Source organism: Dermacentor silvarum, chromosome 1, assembly GCF_013339745.2.
Source record: "Dermacentor silvarum isolate Dsil-2018 chromosome 1, BIME_Dsil_1.4, whole genome shotgun sequence".
Lineage (NCBI taxonomy): Eukaryota > Metazoa > Arthropoda > Arachnida > Ixodida > Ixodidae > Dermacentor > Dermacentor silvarum.
The window spans coordinates 146,009,745-146,028,805 of record NC_051154.1 but is presented as its reverse complement, the minus strand read 5'-3'; the positions used below and the strand labels follow the sequence as shown (position 1 = coordinate 146,028,805).

The 19,061-nt window shown below is 45.7% G+C and overlaps 1 protein-coding gene across 1 annotated transcript; it reads left to right on the top strand.

Moving 5' to 3' along the window:
- The first annotated feature begins 256 nt into the window (after positions 1 to 256).
- On the top strand, positions 257 to 18,859 carry LOC119436206 (NADH dehydrogenase [ubiquinone] iron-sulfur protein 6, mitochondrial-like). Its single transcript, XM_037702990.2, has 4 exons — positions 257 to 459; positions 757 to 810; positions 8,853 to 8,975; positions 18,732 to 18,859. The coding sequence occupies exons 1-4, from the start codon at positions 328 to 330 to the stop codon at positions 18,804 to 18,806; spliced, it is 384 nt and encodes a 127-aa protein (XP_037558918.1). The 5' UTR covers positions 257 to 327; the 3' UTR covers positions 18,807 to 18,859.
- Positions 18,860 to 19,061: the final 202 nt, after the last annotated feature.

Sequence of the window (19,061 nt, the reverse complement as noted above, 5' to 3'; positions counted from 1 at the left end):
AACCAGCTGGCTGGCTTTGACTTCAACAATTTAACTACCTGCCATTTGCAGCAGTGAAACAACAGGTAAAACAAATTATTAGTTGGTCACGCTACATTGCAGTAAACATTTTATATTGCTTGTTAAATATGCGCGAACGTATGTTCGGCACTTTGCACTTTTGGGTTTTTGCCTCTTCGCCACCTTCCTTCGCTTCGTCAGTTTCGGCTTCGGCCCCTTGTTGGCTGGAAGCCCTGGGAACGGTGTGTGTTGCTAGCGGTTGCTAGCATTGCCGTGCTGGTCGTACAGTTACCGTGGCCACAGACATTGCACAGACCCACAGAGGTCATGTATTCGTGTGTGCGAAATCCGTCGAAATTTGTTCAAGTCACGCAGCGCCTGGCTCGTCATTGTCGTTCAAGTTCTAATGTAGTGAAAGATGTGGAGCCTCCCAAGGATCCTATAACGCATACTGGGCAGGTAACCGAGCGAAATCGTTTTTTCTTATATATATATATATATATATATATATATATATATATATATATATATATATATATATATATATATATATATTTTTTTTTTTCTCGGTTTAGTCATTTCGTTAATGCAGCGTGCAGCTTCGGTCTTGCATGACATTTATGGTAAACAGTTAGTGTCCCATTGTTTATCGCGGAGAAAAAAAATCTCACGTGCGGAATCAGTTTTGAAAAAAGTGCAACGCGTTGGCTCTTGTGCTCTGACCTTGTGGAAACTTAAACATCTTTCATTTTTCAGCACTGGGATAAGGATGATTACCGACTAGCTCGCTTTATGGACACCCCAAAACAGGTGAGGTGCATGTAGCCATTGTTAAAATTATGATTAAGAGTTGGTAATCCTGTGTTGGTTCTGATTGTGCTTGCTTAAGCTATTTGCTTTAAAGTGGCCCGGAAGCACTTTTTATCGAAGTCTAGAAATCCATTTGAAGTTAAGTTAGACTATTTCAGAAATACTTTGCTGCAAAAAAGTTCTTCAGTGCGTTCAGCAGAAACAGTTATTGGCAATCAAACATAACATTTGCTGTGCTTCCGCTCCTTTTTCGATGATTCGCACTGCGGAGCCGGGTATGCCCACAACGCTCCGCCTTCTGAACGTCACTGTGGCTCGCAGTTCAAATTTGATTTTGGATGTTCACGTAAATGCCACTATTTCCAATTTTGGCATCTGCAACGCACCAAACGTGCCAAACGCGGTTGTCCTCAGCGAGCCGCAGTGCACTCAGCCAATGGACTCATCGCGGCACCTCCACGGCGGCCGCGGTATCTACCCTACGTACCAGGCTACAAGATGCATGCAACTGCACCGTTTGCATTGTGCACGACAGGGCTAGAGTCCACGCTCGTGCTCATAGTGCTCCTGTCTGGCTGTGCTACGTGGTGCGGACCGGCTTTATCCTGCACCAGCTTGACCGACGAATAGTAGCCACATCCAACTTGCGCAGTTTGAAGCACTATGAATTACGAAGCGTAATCTGCCTAGGCGTCTAACCAGGAGTGAGCGTGCGCTAGCAAGCATGCGTGTGGTCTGACGTTAAGTTTCACATGGTACAAGGCTAGTTGAGTGTTCAAAATTAGTCAAAATTAGTGAGACCCGACGGCTACGACACCAATAAGGAGGGTGGCCAAAGTTTAATTCCTACGGGGGTGGCAGCGGCCGAGCGTGAGCATACGATAGTCTGCTTCTTCCGGAAGTACGTGATTATTATCGAAATGCGAAAGTAGATTTTCACTTACTTCAGACTGTTCATTAAACTGTGTCAATAAGTATACATAATAACAGAAGAGGCAGACTGATCCAAACACCCTCCTTGATTGATGTCGGCTATTGGCTATTGGCGTGTGGGAATCTGCCATATTATGAAATAAAGCTTCCAGAAAAGAGTTAGGAGCAGGCTTCGGTTGAAAAGAGAGCGTTTGAAAGAAAAGTGACTTTGTTCTCCGCTTGCGAGATCCACGCACCGCGGCACAACTGCAAAATTTGGACGAGGTGTTCACAGCAGGATATGCTATCTGCGGACTGTGTTTTTTTCACCAAGACTGAGGGGTGGTTCAGGGCCGCTTTAAATAATGGTGCTTTTGCACCTGGAGAACTGCCGAGTTGAACCTGTATTGGTGACCTTTGTAAAGTGAAGTTTGCAGAAGAATAAAATGGTTGCAGTACAGTACATTGAGCAAGCATTAGCAAGTCATGACCAACATTTTACCACTATCTTCGAAAAGTTGATAAACATTGTATTCTCACCTATGGGGGGACTTCTAAAAAACCTAGAGGCTTTTAAAAAAAAGCTATTGCCTCAAGCTGCTTCACTGGAGGTGCCTTCACTGGATTTGCCTGCACCACCTCAACCAGTTCACGAGGTTCTGGACCCTGCCATTCGTTTCATTGGTGCAGCAATGGCACCCTCTGAACCACACTGTTCGGTTCAAAGGGTGCCATTGCTGGTTCTTGGTTTTTCTGCACCCTCTCTACTGCCGGTGCCAAACAGGTGCAAAGCAGCCACGCAGCTGACAACACAGCACACATGCGCAAGTGCCATTGAAACCCTGCTTATGTGCGTCTGCTTTGTCCACGCAAGCATGGAGTGCATTTACCACTCGGAAGCTGATCATACCAGCAGTTCAGGACCTCTCAAACTTACTCATTCGGTGCACATTAGTTGGACAAACCATAAGGCCTGCGCCGCGTCTACACCTTGGCATAGTGTCGCGCTGTGCCTGCATCACAGAAATCGAGCTGCGCAATTTCTGAACTTCTCATGAACCGCCGTGAACTGGTTCACAGTGATGCAGTCAAATCGAATGAACCTACCAATGCTGTCGTCAGCACGACTTTCTTGATACGGTCACGTGACGCCTCGCAACAAGCATTGCAGGGAGGGCACGCTAGAAAACAAAATGCACAGTTACTGACTTGTTACTCCTTGATAACCTTATTTATGGCTGATTTGTCTGTTTAGACGTTTGTAAAACTGCGACAACAGGACACCTGATATATGGCATAAGTTCCAAGCCCAGTTTAACGTCCTCAAATACTCACAAAAAACGGTGACAGTACTGGTGATTTGAGCTGGTTAACAACCCTGCACTAGCATTTGAGGAAGCTAATTCTTTCATTAGCAACATATAGTGTGCACAAGTTAGAATGTATGTTAACAGACATCAAGTGTGACATGTGTGCCTCAACTTAGCAAACATTGCAGGGTTCTCAACACAGACTCTTGAAGATCCCGAACATATAGAGAATTAGCTTCCACAACTGGCAGCAAATTGGTAGGTGGCTGTTTGCTTGAGAATGTAAAATGGTGTCTGGAAACAAGTATAACAAGCTAAAGCCTATGTCTCCACTCATTTGTCAGTATAACAATGCTGTATTTGGCACACCCTTGTTGAAGATCAGCTGGTAAAGACCATAGAGCATCTAAATTTACAGGCATTCTTTTTCACACATTACATCCTTTTGAATAATGAATATTGCACATTACACGCCTGAATTTGATGTCATAAATGGGGCTACACATTAGTGTGAACTCAAGGCAATGAATCAAAACTAATTTGCTCAATTACAAATTGCAAATCTAATGCAAGCACTTGCTGCAACTACTGCCATACTAAAATAACCTTAAGGCCCATATTTTGTAAGTATTCTTTTTCTCCGATTCTGACTTATCATGCATTGCACCAAGTGGATGATCATGGTCGTTTCCAGGGCATGGCTTCATGACAAAGGGCAGAAAAAAAAAGTATTTGAAAATAAAAAGCATTACAAAATACGGCCCTTGCTCTTCTTTGCGCATTTTTTTTTATACAATGCACAAGTACTTGACATAGTTGTAGCAACCATTTTGCCTTTCACAATTGCATCCGATTCATCGCACTTAATAGCTATGCCAACGCTTGTAAACATGTCAGTATGATAACATAGCATGTACTGAACTGCGAATGACTGCTAATTTGACAGCAAGCCACCTAAGTAGTTGTTTAAACACACAAATGTTTGAAAAATGGCATCTGCAAGTGATCAAGTTGAGCATCCGCAACACTTAAACATCTTCCTACCGATACAACCGGTCTGCTGTGGTATCCTACTTTTGACACTGCAGCAGCGCTTCCAAAAGTTGACGCCACTGCCACGGCCGCTCGATGAAAAACACACGGTGCGGCCTGCCGCGTGGAGCGGATACTGCGTGGCGCGCCTAGGGCTCCGGGCTGCCACCGCGGCGCCACCAGTAGGGGAGCCTCTGGGGAGACCGAAAGCGAGAGCGCCGGAATTATTGCGGCGCATCGCGGCTTGACTGCGCAGCTGCTATGCGCTTGTTAGTTTTTAAAGGGTTACAATAAACTTGCTATAGCGTTAACTATATTGGTAATCGTCCTACCGAATGTGCGTCGGCGATGCTTCAACCTAAATATAGCAAGTGTTAGTTTTATCTGAAGTGGTTGCTCGTGAGAGTTGCGATTTTTCGCGTCATGTTTTCTCTCTTTTGTTGCCGTTGCGCTGTTCACCCTCGATAATGTATGTTTGTGCTACAGTTATTTTTGCAACAGGAGAGTCGCTCATTGACAGGCGCGGTTGTATTTCCGGAATGATTGTTGCTCACACCTTATAAACAAAAGCATTGTGAACATCAGGGGAGTCATAATTGCTTTATTGCATGTGTGTGAAAAAAGGATCACTGTGTTATTGGAATCACAGGTGCAGCACTTTCCTGGCCAGAGGTTTTTGAGCCAAGCGTTCGAGACGCTCAACAGACATATTAACATTTCCTGCCCAGTTGGCAAGAAGCGCTTGTAAGAGCTTTCTGATGAAAACTTTGCAGACTTCCATGGCGTGGTCGTCCGCCCCGCAAGTCAGCTCCTGGTACAGCAGCAGGTGTGGCAAAAGTGCAGACGATGTGCTCCTCGTTTGGTGCTTGGAATTTCGAGTATGGGCCGTGCGCCCTAACACTGCCAATGTCATGAAGGGCATACCATTTTGCCACCATTTTCATAAATTCAATGGTGGCAGAACATTCCTGAAATTCCTTTGCATCTGGATGGCACTGGGGATATTCCTGAAGATACTTGAGTGTCCTAATTACAACGTCTGAGAAAACTTGTGTTGTCCTGCTGACTTTCATTTTTTCTAGATTTGTTGGGCTCTACGTGAGACCTCGTGAGAAACCTAACTGGCTTTACCAGCAGATGAGCTTGAATCTCGAGCAGCTTTTTCAGATACGTGCCTCCTCGTATTACTTCGTTGCCATCTGTTAGCTCTCTCTCCGGAAAGTTAGTCCGGATGTTCTTTATCAAGTGATTTGGATCGAATTACAGATAGAGAGGAGCACCTTCTCGCAGAGGGTGCGGCACTGCGTGATAAAGTGTGCCATCTTCGTTCAGGCGTTTGAAAAGTGCTACGTTCGTCTGATGGTTATCGGTTACAATCCTCACAACACGAAATCCCACGTGCTCAACCACTTTCAGCACTTCCATGGTCATAGAGAACAGCTGGTCACCTTTCAGACATCTCGTGAAAAAATATCCGACAGGAATAATATATGATGTTGACAAGCCTCTTATTACAAAACATAGTAATCGGTTTGCCACTTGGGGTACCGCTGTTGAGCGCTCTTCTTCACCACGGTCAACGAGACCAAAACGTTTGTCGACTTGTTGGTCGTATATGACCCTCTGCTGTATGGCCATCTCGTCAATGATCGGGGAGCAGAACGCTTCTTGCTCTACAGTGAGACCCTTGAATTCGATGCTCGAAGTGACGCCGATTTCACCTGTTGAATGGCCTACTTATTTCTGGAGCGTTGAGCGACAAGGGAGCTTAAAGAAATTTCTGGACCTTGCATGCTCATAACCTTTGTTGGAGCATGCCTTCCAAATTACACATTCCCTTAGAATAGCGTCACTGTAGTGGGGCTTCTTCGTCGAGAAACTGCGGACTTGGTTTATAATGAAATCGGCAGTCTTGTAACCTTGCGCAGCACCATTGAGCACCTTCATAAAACAGGCAATGTCCGTGTTATTTTCATAAAACTGTGCGCGCTCCCCAGCCTCATCCACTTTTTCTTGAAGGGCCTGCAGTGCTCCTTTCATACGAGCGATCTTTGCTTGGAAGCAGCGCGTTTTTTTTTTTCTTTTTTGAGCTTCTTCCGTCAGTTTAACAAGGTCGAATGTAGTTTGACATGGTGCATCTGAATGTGATGCAATTTCCACACGTTTCATTCCCTAGTTCGGAGTTGTTGGGCACGACGCTTCAGTGCTGTAACTTGACGAGCCGTTTTGGCTAATGACAGGCCTGTCTTTTGAAGCAGCATTGCCCGAGCACTCAGCATGCGACTGGCATTATCGTCTTCTATTTCCAAGCGTGGCCGCTTCTTCCTCGGAGCAGGCGTGCTCATGTAGCTTGGATAACCGGGGAACACTGTCGGCACAGCCATTGGCAAAAGTATCCTCAACTTCTCGGTCTTCTTGTAGTCCTGCTCCGTAAAATGCAAGGCGCACACCAGGGACCTGTCATTCGGCTGCCATACTGTTCCCTTCCCGCTGGGTCCTTCACGGGAAATGTTTCGCAGCCATGCGGCCCTGCATTCTGCGTTACTGGGAAACTCGTGGTAGCGTATTTGCGGGTCCTTCGATGCATTCGTGGAACACAACGGCACACAACAGTTGCGCGGCATTTTGCCTAACGCATAAAATATCACACATGCGCAAACTGTCTTGAGTGACACTCAGTGCGAGCGATTCATGTGAAGAAAAACCACTATCTCGACCTACGCGCTGAACGCGCGCTCCTCTCCGCCCGCGCGTCGCGTGGAGCCCTCCCCTACTACTGGCGCCCTCTTAGCGAAATGCGGCGACAACTGTCAACGCCGCTTCCACGCTCTCGCCCATTGCCTGCGCCACGACGCGGCAAGCCGCACCGTGTGTTTTTCATCGAGCGGCCGTGCCACTGCTATGTCCTCGGGGCTGAGAAAATTTTCTGCGGCTACACATGAATACAATTTTTGTGCATTCTTATTGTTGTTATACCCAGTTTTCTGTTTGTCAGCAAAATTGAGAAGGGCTTCACCTGGTGACAAAATTTTTCACCAAAAATATATACCTCAGCGATGTATGCAATGTTTGATGTGGATCGATGCAAAAAGTGTCTCTATTTTTCCATTAACCTCCTGAGACCCAAATACAGCTATGGGTCATAATCACTCTTCAAGCTGGTTTTTGTCTACTGCTATGTTACGAACATGAAAAACATTTTTCTTTTTATTTAAATGCTACGGTTAGATGCCAAAAGCTGCATCTTCATGTATGCTGAAGAAGTAGCGATCTCCTCATGTTTGCTATGGTAAAAACTGATTTCATTGTCTAAACGCAGAGATTACGATTGAACTACCTGTTGTACATTGCCATGTTGTTGCTGCATCCTGGATTTTCACGAAATCTCAGAGTTCGAAACACAGTCCAAGATTCTTTTCCGCCGTCTGTGAGAACACAAGTCTAGATGAATTTAATGACAAAAATATGAGTAAACTACTTCTGTACTGTTCCACATATCCAGAATGAATATTTTGAGTAATTGCTTCCAAGTGAATTAAAAAAAAAAATTCCAGGCAATGTGCAGTATGTTGTACAAGGGGGGTCTTAGGAGGTTTGAGATGTTCAGGTGTGACATGCTGCATTCCATTGTGGAGTAATAGCAAGACATTTGCGCCCTATGCACTTTTTACTTGTGCACCAAATGCTGCTTGTGAGCATTGTGCGATTTGTTTCTAAAGATCCACATGGATTCGACGGCGATAAAATTTCTCACTAGAAATAACACACTGAAGGATCACTCGGATGGGTACGGTTGTACACTGAAGCTATTTGTTCACTTTTATTTTTGTAACAAATTTAGAGCATGGAAGCTATCGGACACATGCAAGTCGGGACATTTTGACACAAAAAGATTGTGCCAGCGAGAGATTGCAAGCACAGGGAGCGGAAGCATGGCAAAGTGTCACAAAGTGGTGGTGGTAGAGAATCAAGCCCCGTCTATTTAGTTGGGACTGCTCATGTTGCCAGCTCGCGTACTTTCCGCTGGTGCTATAACTGAGTGAGCACATTGAGTTCATATTTTAAAAAGGTGTTCCGACTCCTAGGCATGCTGCAGTTTAATTCTGTACATAGTGGCTGGTGGACAGTAAGGAGGGGAGTAGTTGACCTACAGTCAGTGAAGTGGAAAATTTTTTTTGTGTGTGTTACATAAAAGACCACATACAAGCTTTTGTCTGGCAAGCATCTACAAAATAACATTTGAACAGCACATGCCAATGCTCTTGATTTTTATCATACTTATGTTGCACTTGATTGCAAAGTTCAATTTATCGAACAATTTCTGCAGGTGAAACCACTAGTCGCCTGGGAAGAACAATTTCCTGCAAAATCTTCATAACTACCTGCCAAACCAAATCAGAACAGTAGCTTTGTTTAACTCCCAACCTTTCCGAGACATTGGCCGAACTGATTTGGAATGGTATCACCATTTTGCTCTGGTTAAAGCTCAGCCACAAAATGTTCAATCAATGAAATGTTCAAATTTCAGATCGCAATGTTCTATTTCGACAAATATCAGTTCAGTACTAGCTACGGCTCGACACCCTGAGATGGAGTGATAACATTAGGAAATTTGCAAGTATACAAAATCACCTTGGTTGACAACTGGATAGTGGGAGATCTTTGAGGGACTGCTTTTACTTGCATTGCACCTTTAATCACACTGCTGCTTCTGCTGATGAGGATGATGATGACTATAGCATTGGGATTGTCACTGACCAGCCTTTTGTGTTTGCCATATTTTTTCAGATAAATCCAAATTTTGCCATCAAGTTGATTGCAGAAGTACCTCCCAAGGCAGTCAGCGCCCGTACGACATGGTGTGATGGCGGCAATGGGGCCCTCGGTCATCCCAGGGTTTTTATAAATTTGGTTAGCCTTTCATTCTGCTTCATTATGACTTGGTAGAGGCAAAGAATAATGCAGCAGAATTCTTGTGTGATGAGCATTATAGGTGCCCTTTGTGAAGCAACCAGATGAAGACACACTAAAGATGATCTTATGCTTAATTTATTTGCTGCTCAAAATTTTAATTTAAATTTCCGTATGTCATGGTTTCAATTTTTAAATTCAAGCAAGACATAAGCCAATGGTTGAGGTAATAGTGAAATTTATTGCAGCAGGTGCTACCAGAGCCGTGAGATGCCTTCAGCTTAGCCCAACTTCATTATGCCAGTTTAGCTGGTTGGCCAAAATAGAGCTGGATGAGGAGACACTACCCGGGCTTGAAGCACAGCTTTCCATGAGTGAAGTCTTTCCTGAGTGCACATATTAGGCTGGCATTGGAGTGTTGCTTTCACATGTTAAGAAAAACACCAGGCCACAAACTATTTGTTCTGGTGTGTAGAAATGTCGGCTCCCAGGTGCATTCCTGCACATTTAGACCCATCACATGATTTCGTATTGTTACGAGGCCGTAACAATATATACTTCTAAGCATGGAGCTGTGTGACAATCTAGTTTCTGGATCATACACCACAGGAGACTACTGAAGGAAACCCAGACAAATATTGGAAACCCAGGCAGAAATTTGCTTTCTGGTAAAAAGGAATGAAACATGGTTGCATTTAGTTTCGACATAGCCTACAAAAATGTAAGTTACCAACCAACCTCGTGATTGAATGATTCATGGGCTTTAATGTCCCAGTCAACACCGGGCTATAGGAGACACTGTAGTGGAGGGCTCCGGATTATTTTTAACCTCCTGTGTTTGTTCAATGTGCACCTAATCAAGTACACAAGTGTTCTTGTCTATAGCAAACTAACGATTTCGCCCCAATCTAAATGCAGCTGTCGCGACTGATGATCGAACCTGTGACCTCTTGCTCAACAGCAGAATGTCATAGCTACTGCGTTAACACGGGTGGAAACCAACCGCATCCACATTATTCTTGTGGCTCAGCATTTAACACCAGCACCAATGAAGTCATGAACAGCCTCTTCACTTACTGCATTTTATAAATTAAGTAAACAAAAGCTCTGCACCTTGGTAGAATAGTACATCAGTGACCTATACGAGGGGGTCTACAGCATACATACAAAATTAAAATTAACTTTGACCTTTTAAGCAGTGTTCACATGGGGGACTTTTCCCGGGGATCAGGGGAAGGATCATCCATGATGTTTCCAGTGATCTTCCTCTTCCTCCCACACAAGCAACCAAGCTACATGTGACTACCGAGCATGTGCGAAGGCTGGGCACTTATCCCTCCCCAGGTTTGTAGCTCTCGAACAAATGCTCCCCCTTGCTGGCAGGGTACTCTACTGGGCTGCGCTGCTTGGTGAAGGCATGACGTGACGAGATGCGCTCTCCTGGCAGGATTTCTCCCTTGTGTGAATACCTCTTAAAGGGCCCCTCACCAGGTCTGGCCATTTTGAGCTGACAAGCGCAGTGCATACAATGCACACTAACGATCATGTTTGCTAAGTATTACATCGCTACACGCCACAGAAAGAGCTGAAATTTCAAACGAAATGCTGTTCTCCCTTCTCCTTGCGGGCGCCGCACTCCCAGTCGGAGAGTGACGTCACTCTCGGTGACACGCGACTTCGAGAATTATTCAAGGCAATGTCAGTTATTTGTTTAATCTGCTGCTTCAGTAGTGACGAATGAAAGTTTAGAGGAATAATAAAATATCCAAATTGAACATCTGCATATTTTTGTTTTACTTCTTACCCTAGCAAGAGGCTGCACTGACAGTACTTACGTTTCGTCTACTTGTTTACGCGTCATGCTGTTACGCGTGCAGACAACGAAACTATGTCATTTTCTACCATGTTCCAGTGTGCAATCTTACACTGTGATTCGCTTGTCTGCCTCAGTGTTCGTGTAGCACTGGCTTTTACTGCTAGTCAGGTGTTCTTGTGCGCGATGCTGTCAGCGCAAGTGCGCTGCGTAGCAGGAAAGCGAGAAAAAAAAAAGGAACGTGGGGCCTGTCACATATGCGTCACGCAATCCTCTAGCTCTAGTATGGGAGAACGCAGGGAAGGAATTTCGCTTGTGGAGGCTAGACGGTGCAAGTAGAGAAAGTGTTGGCAGTGAGTAATGTTGGAGGTGACGTCGGCTTCCTGAAGTCATGGGTTCGCTCCACTGAACTATTTCTATCTCGGCTATTAATGAACCAATTTGAAAAATTCTTGCAGTAGAAAGCTTTCTAGAGGGCACATAATAACTTCGAGTGCATAACTGAAATCTGCTATGTGGCATCGTGAGGGGCCCTTAAGGTCTAGGTCAACAAAGGCCACTCGGTGACAGTGTGGCTATGGAGGCAAGTCTTGCTGTATTGTTCCAACATATTATTTCTGCTTAAACATTGCAATTTTATTTTGTGTAATTACAGTATGCCCCTCAAGTGTGGCCTTCATTATAGCACACAGTGAACATGACGGATGTCCAGGCACAAGTACATATCCACATGTCCACAAAGGTTTTCAGAATGTGTAATACTGTTCAATGACTTAAGGATGCAGCTGGCACCTAATGAGTGCATTCTGCGCTTGTGTGTAGTGCCTAAGCAGCACATTTCTTGAATTGTTGGCAGTTGATAGCTTAAAAGGGATGCTGTAATATGGCAAATGCACTACTTATAACACATTTGTTGTCAGTTTAAGAAAGCCTAACAATGCCCACCAAGAACGACAATGTGCGCCAATTGCATGCACTATGTAACCGAATAGCACAGTTGGAATGAAGCACATTCTTGGAGATGCATAGCAATAACGCGAAAGTATTCAACCCTTCCCAAGTGTCTGCACATGATGCAGTGACTACCTTCTGTACCAGACAGCAGTGATCCATTGCTCTAGCTCCCACTTGTTAGGATGACTGGAGAACATGCAAAATGTTATGACCAGAGATTTTACAGCAAAGTTGTTAAGGGCTAGTTCCCCCAGGATTGTGTCCGCATGTAGAAAAAAAACTGTGATCATCAGCATTTCGGCTCCATGTGCGTAGTGGTTCCCCGCCAGTTGTGCTTTAGCACAGGAGTCAAAATGGATGACTAAAATGGCTGGTAGGTCATGACATCAATAACAACACATGATCGTCAGTTTTGACATGATTAACGATAATAAAATCACATGTGGTGCATACCCGCATTGGATGTGCGGGTATGAGCCAGGGACAAGAAAGAAAGAAGCAAGGAAGGAAAGAAATAAAGAAAGGGGAACAAGGGAGGAAGGTAAGAAAGAAATCACGTGTGGCTCATCCCCAAATTGGATATGTGGGTATGAGCGGGAGAGATCTCACCGGATCCTGACGCTGCCATGCAGTGTGCCGCGGCTATGAATGCTGTGGCTCATACGCTAGTCTATGACGATGGGGCGGACTTGGCGCAGCAAACGCACGACTTGGCCATCGCGCCGGGTGAATACAAGACACCGGTGTCCTTGCTCTTTGACGAGCATGCTGAAGACGCCCAATATAATCAATGATAATATATAAATTCACTATACCAATATTCACTACATCAGACCCACCATAGTCAGAGCTTCGCTGGAAAGCCTTCACAGTAGTGGAAGGGCTCTGGGTTTTTTTTTGTTTTTTTTTTAATGCATGTTTGCACAACCCAGTAAGCAGCACTTGATGGACACGTTATAAGTATGAAGGAAACATCACATATGCCTGCAGCTACTGCATGATAATATTAAACAGTTTTGCCCCAAGGATTGAAGCACTGACAGCAATAGCAAAACTTAATGTCGCGCTTGAACTCCTCCGACACAGTTCTAATTATACACGGGTGCAACATGTTGGTGTGATGCAGCATGCAAGACTGAGCCTAAACACCTACCAAGCGTCTCAATGCCGGTGGAATGAGGAGCGCTGCCAGTAGCGTTGCAGGCGTCGCAATTCAATGGTGCCCGAGATGAGCCCAAAGGAAAACTGCTAGCGTTCATAGCTTTAGGTGTACTGTTCATTCCGCTCGGACCACTTCTATGTACCACTGTGTAGTATATGCACACAGCTGCTCAGCAGGAACGTGTGTGTGTGTGCGCATAGCACTCATGCCAGCAGGGAGAGGCAGAACGCTGCCCAGGCAGAGTCAATGAGCGGAGCATAAAGGTGCATACACTTTGCTGTCTCGTTTTTGCAGCCAAACGCGCTGCGCGCCTTTCGAAACCTTCTAACCCTCCACGCGTGGTCCATGCATGTGCACGATACTGTGACAGCACGATGTCAATGGCGATCGCGCAAATGCACCTTGAACGTTCACACAATTGCTATCGCAATAAAACTAGCTTCGCTACATAGAGTGATGTTGAATCTGGTGAACTTTTAAAAGCTGTTGGAACATTTTAGTGCACTTTTTTGTGGATAGAGCACACTGCAAAATAAAAATTCAGTGAATACCTGCAGATAAGAAATAAAACATCCAAAGCACGGTCAACAATGAACAACGCATCGATAGAAAAAAAATTGACAGTCACTTTGGCATACGCCAAAGAGGGTGAAGGCGAAAGCCTGCACGCTCAAGGGACATTAAGTTACTTGACATTCTCATTGAACAAGAAGAAAGGGAACCGAGGGGCCCGATCATATCACAAGAAGCCAACTAACAATGACACCAAGGACAGCATAGGGGAAATTACTTGTATTTACTAAATCAATGAAAGAAATGATAAATTAATGGAAATGAAAATGGACGATAAAACAACTGGCTGCAGATGGGGAACGATCCCACGTTTTTGCATTACGCGTGCGATGCTCTTACCATTTAGCTACTGCGGCGCTGTTTTCCTATCCATTTTAAAGGGTATTTATGTTTTTACAACTGCAACAACCCTGGGAGTGTTAGCCAGCGCCACCACTCGCAAACCTAGGCCGCGAATGTAGAACATCCTTTCTGCTGCAGGCGTCATGAGTACGTGATCTTTTTGGGTGAAGGCAACTAGTCAATAAACCAACATATGCTACCTGAAGGCATCAATGTTGCCAGATTCGAGCCCTCATTATGTAATGAACGAGAAGAAAGGGAACTGAGGGGCCAGATTCTTATTAATATCATAAGAAGCCAACAAACAATGACACCAAGGACAGCATAGGGGAAATTACATTTACTTATTAAATGAATGAAAGAAATGAATTAATGAAAATGGATGAAGAAACAACGGGCCGCAGGTGGGTAACGATCCCACGTCTTCGCATTACGCGTGCGATGCTCTTGATGTCCTTGGTGTCCTTGATGCTGTCCTTGGTGTCATTGTTTGTTGGCTTCTTATGATTTGACATTATCATTGAAATGTGTTGTTACTTCTTACTTTTTCTTTCCGAGAAAAGGTCGCGGGTTCAAGCGCCTAAATCGACGCTGCCTTCATTAACTTCACCCTAATTAACACCAAATGTTGTGGGTTCGAGTGCATTAACTCTATATTAATTGACTGTGGCTTATTAAATTTGCCTTAATGCCAAAGTGGTTTGACTACCACCGAAGGTTGTGGGTTCGCGTGCCTGAATTAACTCCATCTTCACACTATGACGACGGTGATCCGCACACCATCAAAATTGTTGTATGAGCATTGCTTGCTTAACCCGTGCACCATCAGAATTGTTGCGTGAGCATTGCTTGCTTACTCATAGAAGACGATGACGATGCATCAAAATTGGTACATGAGCGTTTGCATATAGGTAAGAGAGAGAGAGAGAGAGAGAGAATAAACTTTAATCCAAACAGCACGCGAGCGTAGGTAGCTCCTCCGCTCTGCAGTGGGTGGTCCCCTCAGTCCAGGAGTCCAGCGGCCTTAGCTGCCCTTCTCGCTCGATTGACCAGGTTGAGCTGTTCCGTCGAGTCGGAGCTGGACAGCGCTGCCTCCCGTTGCCGTGTGGTGGGGTGTGTTATGGGTGTGAGCTGTGGTGTGTTTGCGCAAGCCCATACCATGTGGTAAAGTGTTGCATTTTGATCACAGTGTGAACATTTATTGGAATACAGCGCAGGGTGTATGGCGTGGTAAAGACTCAAATGTGGATATGTGTTTGTTTGGAGTTTTCGCCATATTACGGCTTCCTCTCGCGTCAGAGCATTATGAGGTGGGGGTAGTTTTCTTCGTGAAAGGCGATAGTGTTGTAAGATGTGAGTGTAGGATAATGGTATGTGCTCTGGTTGGAACTGCTCGGCGCGGTCATCTCGCGGCTCCCAGTGCATGCGCTCGGGCGTAGGCGTGTGCCTGCTGATTGCCGCGTAAGGACTCATGCCCCGGAGTCCACACGATTTGTATGTATGGTGGCAGCTGGTGGCAGCTGGCAGGTATGGTGGCAGCTGGCAGCTGGAAATTTTGGCCCTGGAGTAATTTCTGCATGCCGTCTGAGAGTCCATGAGAACTATGACGCAATCCCAGTGCGGTCTCGTCGTGATGGCTAACGCTATTGCTAGTTCCTCTGCCTCCGCAGCGCTCACTCTGGAAACCGACGATGCACTTATTTCGGTCCCGTGATTGTCGACTACGCTGGTGACGAATGCGGTGTTCTTGCGGTGCTGGCCGCGTCTACGTACAAGACATTGGGATGGTTTCCATACTTTCTCGCGAGCGTCTGCGCTCGGGCTTGTCTCCGTCCGATGTGGAAGTTTGGGTGCATGTTCCTGGGAATCGGTGAGACGTGCATAGTTTCTTGTATTTGTGTTGGGATTTTGGTCAGTGCGCTGGTCTTCCGTACGGAATATCCGAGACGTTCCAAGACGCAGCGTCCCGCTATTGTGCGTTGTAGTCTTTCCTTCTGGCTTACCAGGTGGGCCTATATGATTTCCCGTGCGTTGTTGTGCACCCCTGTCTCCTCGAGGCGAAAAGTAGCCGTTCCGGGTGGGAGTCCGAGCGCTTGCTTATACGCCTTGCGTATCAGCCGGTCGAGTACCTCCACTTCCGCGTTCCTGAAATTTAAATATGGTGCCGAGTACGCAATGCAGCTCACAATCAGAGCCTGCACTAATCGGATAAGGTCCTGTTTCTTGAGTCCCCTCTTTCTGCTGGTAATTCGTTGCATCATGCGCAAGATCTGCGTGGTCGTGTGTTGTAGCTTCTGTATGGCGTATCCTCCGCCCCCGTCCTTTTGTAAGTGTAAGCTGAGGATCCGAAGTCTGTTTACCTTGGTAATTTCTCTAGGACCTATTCGCAGGTGGATGGTTGGTGCCGGGGCTGTTGATCGTCCTCGTGAGCACTTCTCGATTATGAGGAGCTCCGACTTCTCCGGCGCGCATTGCAGTCTGCATGTCTCCGCATAGCTTGCTACGACGTCTACTGCCTCCTGTAATGCCTCTTGTTGTTCTCCTATGGACCCTCCGACCGTCCATATCGTGATGTCGTCTGCATACAAGGCATGTCTGATCCCCGGTATTTTCTCGAGTTGGGCTGGGAGTTTCATCATGGCCACATTGAAAAGTGTCGGCGACAGCACTGCTCCTTGTGGCGTTCCTCTGTTAGGTGTGTCTATTCGCTGTGACCTCACATTTCCCAGCCCTATTGTGGCTGTGCGATCAGTGAGAAAAGCCCTCACGTAGCTGTACGTTCGTCGGCCGCAATTCGTGTCACTGAGATTGAATGGTATGGCTTCGTGCCCCACGTTGTCAAAGGCTCCCTTTAGGTCTAGTGCGAGAATTGCTTTTGGGCAGCACGGCGTTGCTGCAGTTAGTACTTCCTCTTTGAGCTGCAGAAGCACGTCTTGCGTTGACAAGTTGGGCCGAAAACCTAACATCGTGTTCGGCATCAGTTGACGTTCTTCGAGATGCGTCTGTAGCCTAAGATAACACGTTCCATCAATTTACCGAGGCAAGACGTAAGCGAAATGGATCTTAGGTTCTCCAGGCAGGGCGTTTTTCCTGGCTTTGGTATGAGTGTAATCTCCGCATGCTTGAATTCCGGGGGTAAGGTCCCTCTGCTCCAGTGTGCATTTAAGAGTTCCTGTATTGCCTGCACGGTTGAATCGTCCAGGTTACGTAGCAACTTGTTGGTGACTCCGTCCTTGCCAGGAGTGGTGTTTAAGAGACGATGCCGGGTCGGTGTAGTAAGTGAATCACTACACCGAGTCATTGTTGTGTACGGTTTCGCTTTGACGACATGGTTTCTGCTCGAGGACATTGAAGGTCGACTGAATGATGAGACATATAAGGCTGTCACCTTAATAATATTCCACTGCTTTGCAATGCTGTGTACAGGTGGCTCATAGCATATACAAGAACAGCCAGCCAGTGTTATTGGGTAATATGGGTACTATTACCTTTGCAGAAACCAGTGATTGCCGTCTTTTAAAATAAAATAACTATAAGTAGTGTCACTACAGTCTCACCCTTGCTGTACAGAAATTCAGCAAGACGCTTGAGCTTGACTGATTTTTCGGGCACCTTAAAATTATTTTCTTTCATGCTACTTTGGTCATCAATGTACACAGTTTTTTTACTAAATGGCAAGCCATCTCGCATCGTGTAGCAGCAGTTAGTATTACAGAGGCCTGAATGGATTTAGCTGTGCGAGTTTCTTGGAATGTTCAGCCTCTTCAGAAACTTGCTATGTATGGTTTGGATGGGGTACAGGGACATGCGAGGATGAGGTGGCTCATGCAGTAGCAGATGTGTACAGCCCCTGCCATGATTTGAGCGACCCTGTACAAAGATCATGGCGAGCATTGGGAAAAACTAAAGAAGCAAGACAAAGGCTGCATGAGACTATTCCCAAGAAGCCTCACCCCCTACCCAAGGTATTGCCCCATGGAGTACAGGACAAGGCATGTACGGGCTTCAGCTAAACTGAAGATGTCATAGCTAAGTGGTGAGCATACATCCTAAAAAGGAGGAAAGGGTTACCAAAGAAGGCGGCAATTTGTAAGACACCACCACAGCCACCATTGTTGAGTGCACATCATATGGGTGTGCACAGGGCTCGAAAATATTCTGAATGATATTCGAAGGCCATGCATCCACAGCTCCACCCCAGGCCGATTCCAGACCACTCATCCAGTCCTTGTAGGACTTCACCCTGAAAGCCAGCCTAACCAGGTGACGATAAAGCACCCAACCCATTTCTCTTACCCTGCCAACCCTTATCCCAGCATTCAAGACTCTATTAACAGGCTAAAGGCAACTGCTTCAGCCTCATTCAGGAGGACAGAGAACATTCTAATGATATGTTCGAGTGGTTCCTGCTGCAGAGTTGAGAGCGTGCTCAAGATCGAAGCCAAAGGAAACCTGCTCATGCAGAATGTTCAGCCACTCGCCAGAGCAGTCAGGGGTTGAAAGCAGAAGCACATTAGCACTGCTTTCTTTGTATACAAACATGGAATCGTAGAGCACACACTTGCATAACTCCCCACTAAGAAAGCTGCAGCACGTGCCATGCCAACAATGAACATTGCAGCAGCCTGTGGCCTGAACTGTCAGCGCAGCAATGAACCAGGCAAATGTTATGCATGCTGCAAGAGCATTCTAAAGTGCTCGAAAGCAACCAGTCAGATGTACCAATAATGAGACATGCTGCTGTTCTATCCTGTATCTGTGCTTATTGAGCCCAGTTCATAGTAACATGTGCACATACTTGTTTTTACAGCATGGTCATAAATGGGCACATTTAAAGGACTTTATATTGCTGGACACAAGCTGTGTGTAAACATTTTCTGCAACACCTTGAAACTCGTGGCCTTTTTTGCAGGATGCACCTGGCAACCACACCTGCGGCTACTGTGGTCTCCGATTCTACCAGGATCACTCATCAAAGGGTCACTAGGAAAGAGGATTGCATGACCTTGTTAGGTAGAATAATAACCTTGGTATATGAAACCTTTGTGTGTTGTCTTTTTTCTATGTAGTGTACAAGGACAATAGGCCATTTGTGTTGTCTAAAGGATGAATTCTTGACATATTTGCCACTGGTAGCGTTTTACATTACTTAAGATAATTTGCAAGCTAATGTTCTGTGTTAAGTGGCACATTAAGATATAGAGGAATGTGGGGGGAGGGGGGGGGGACACATATTGTCAGA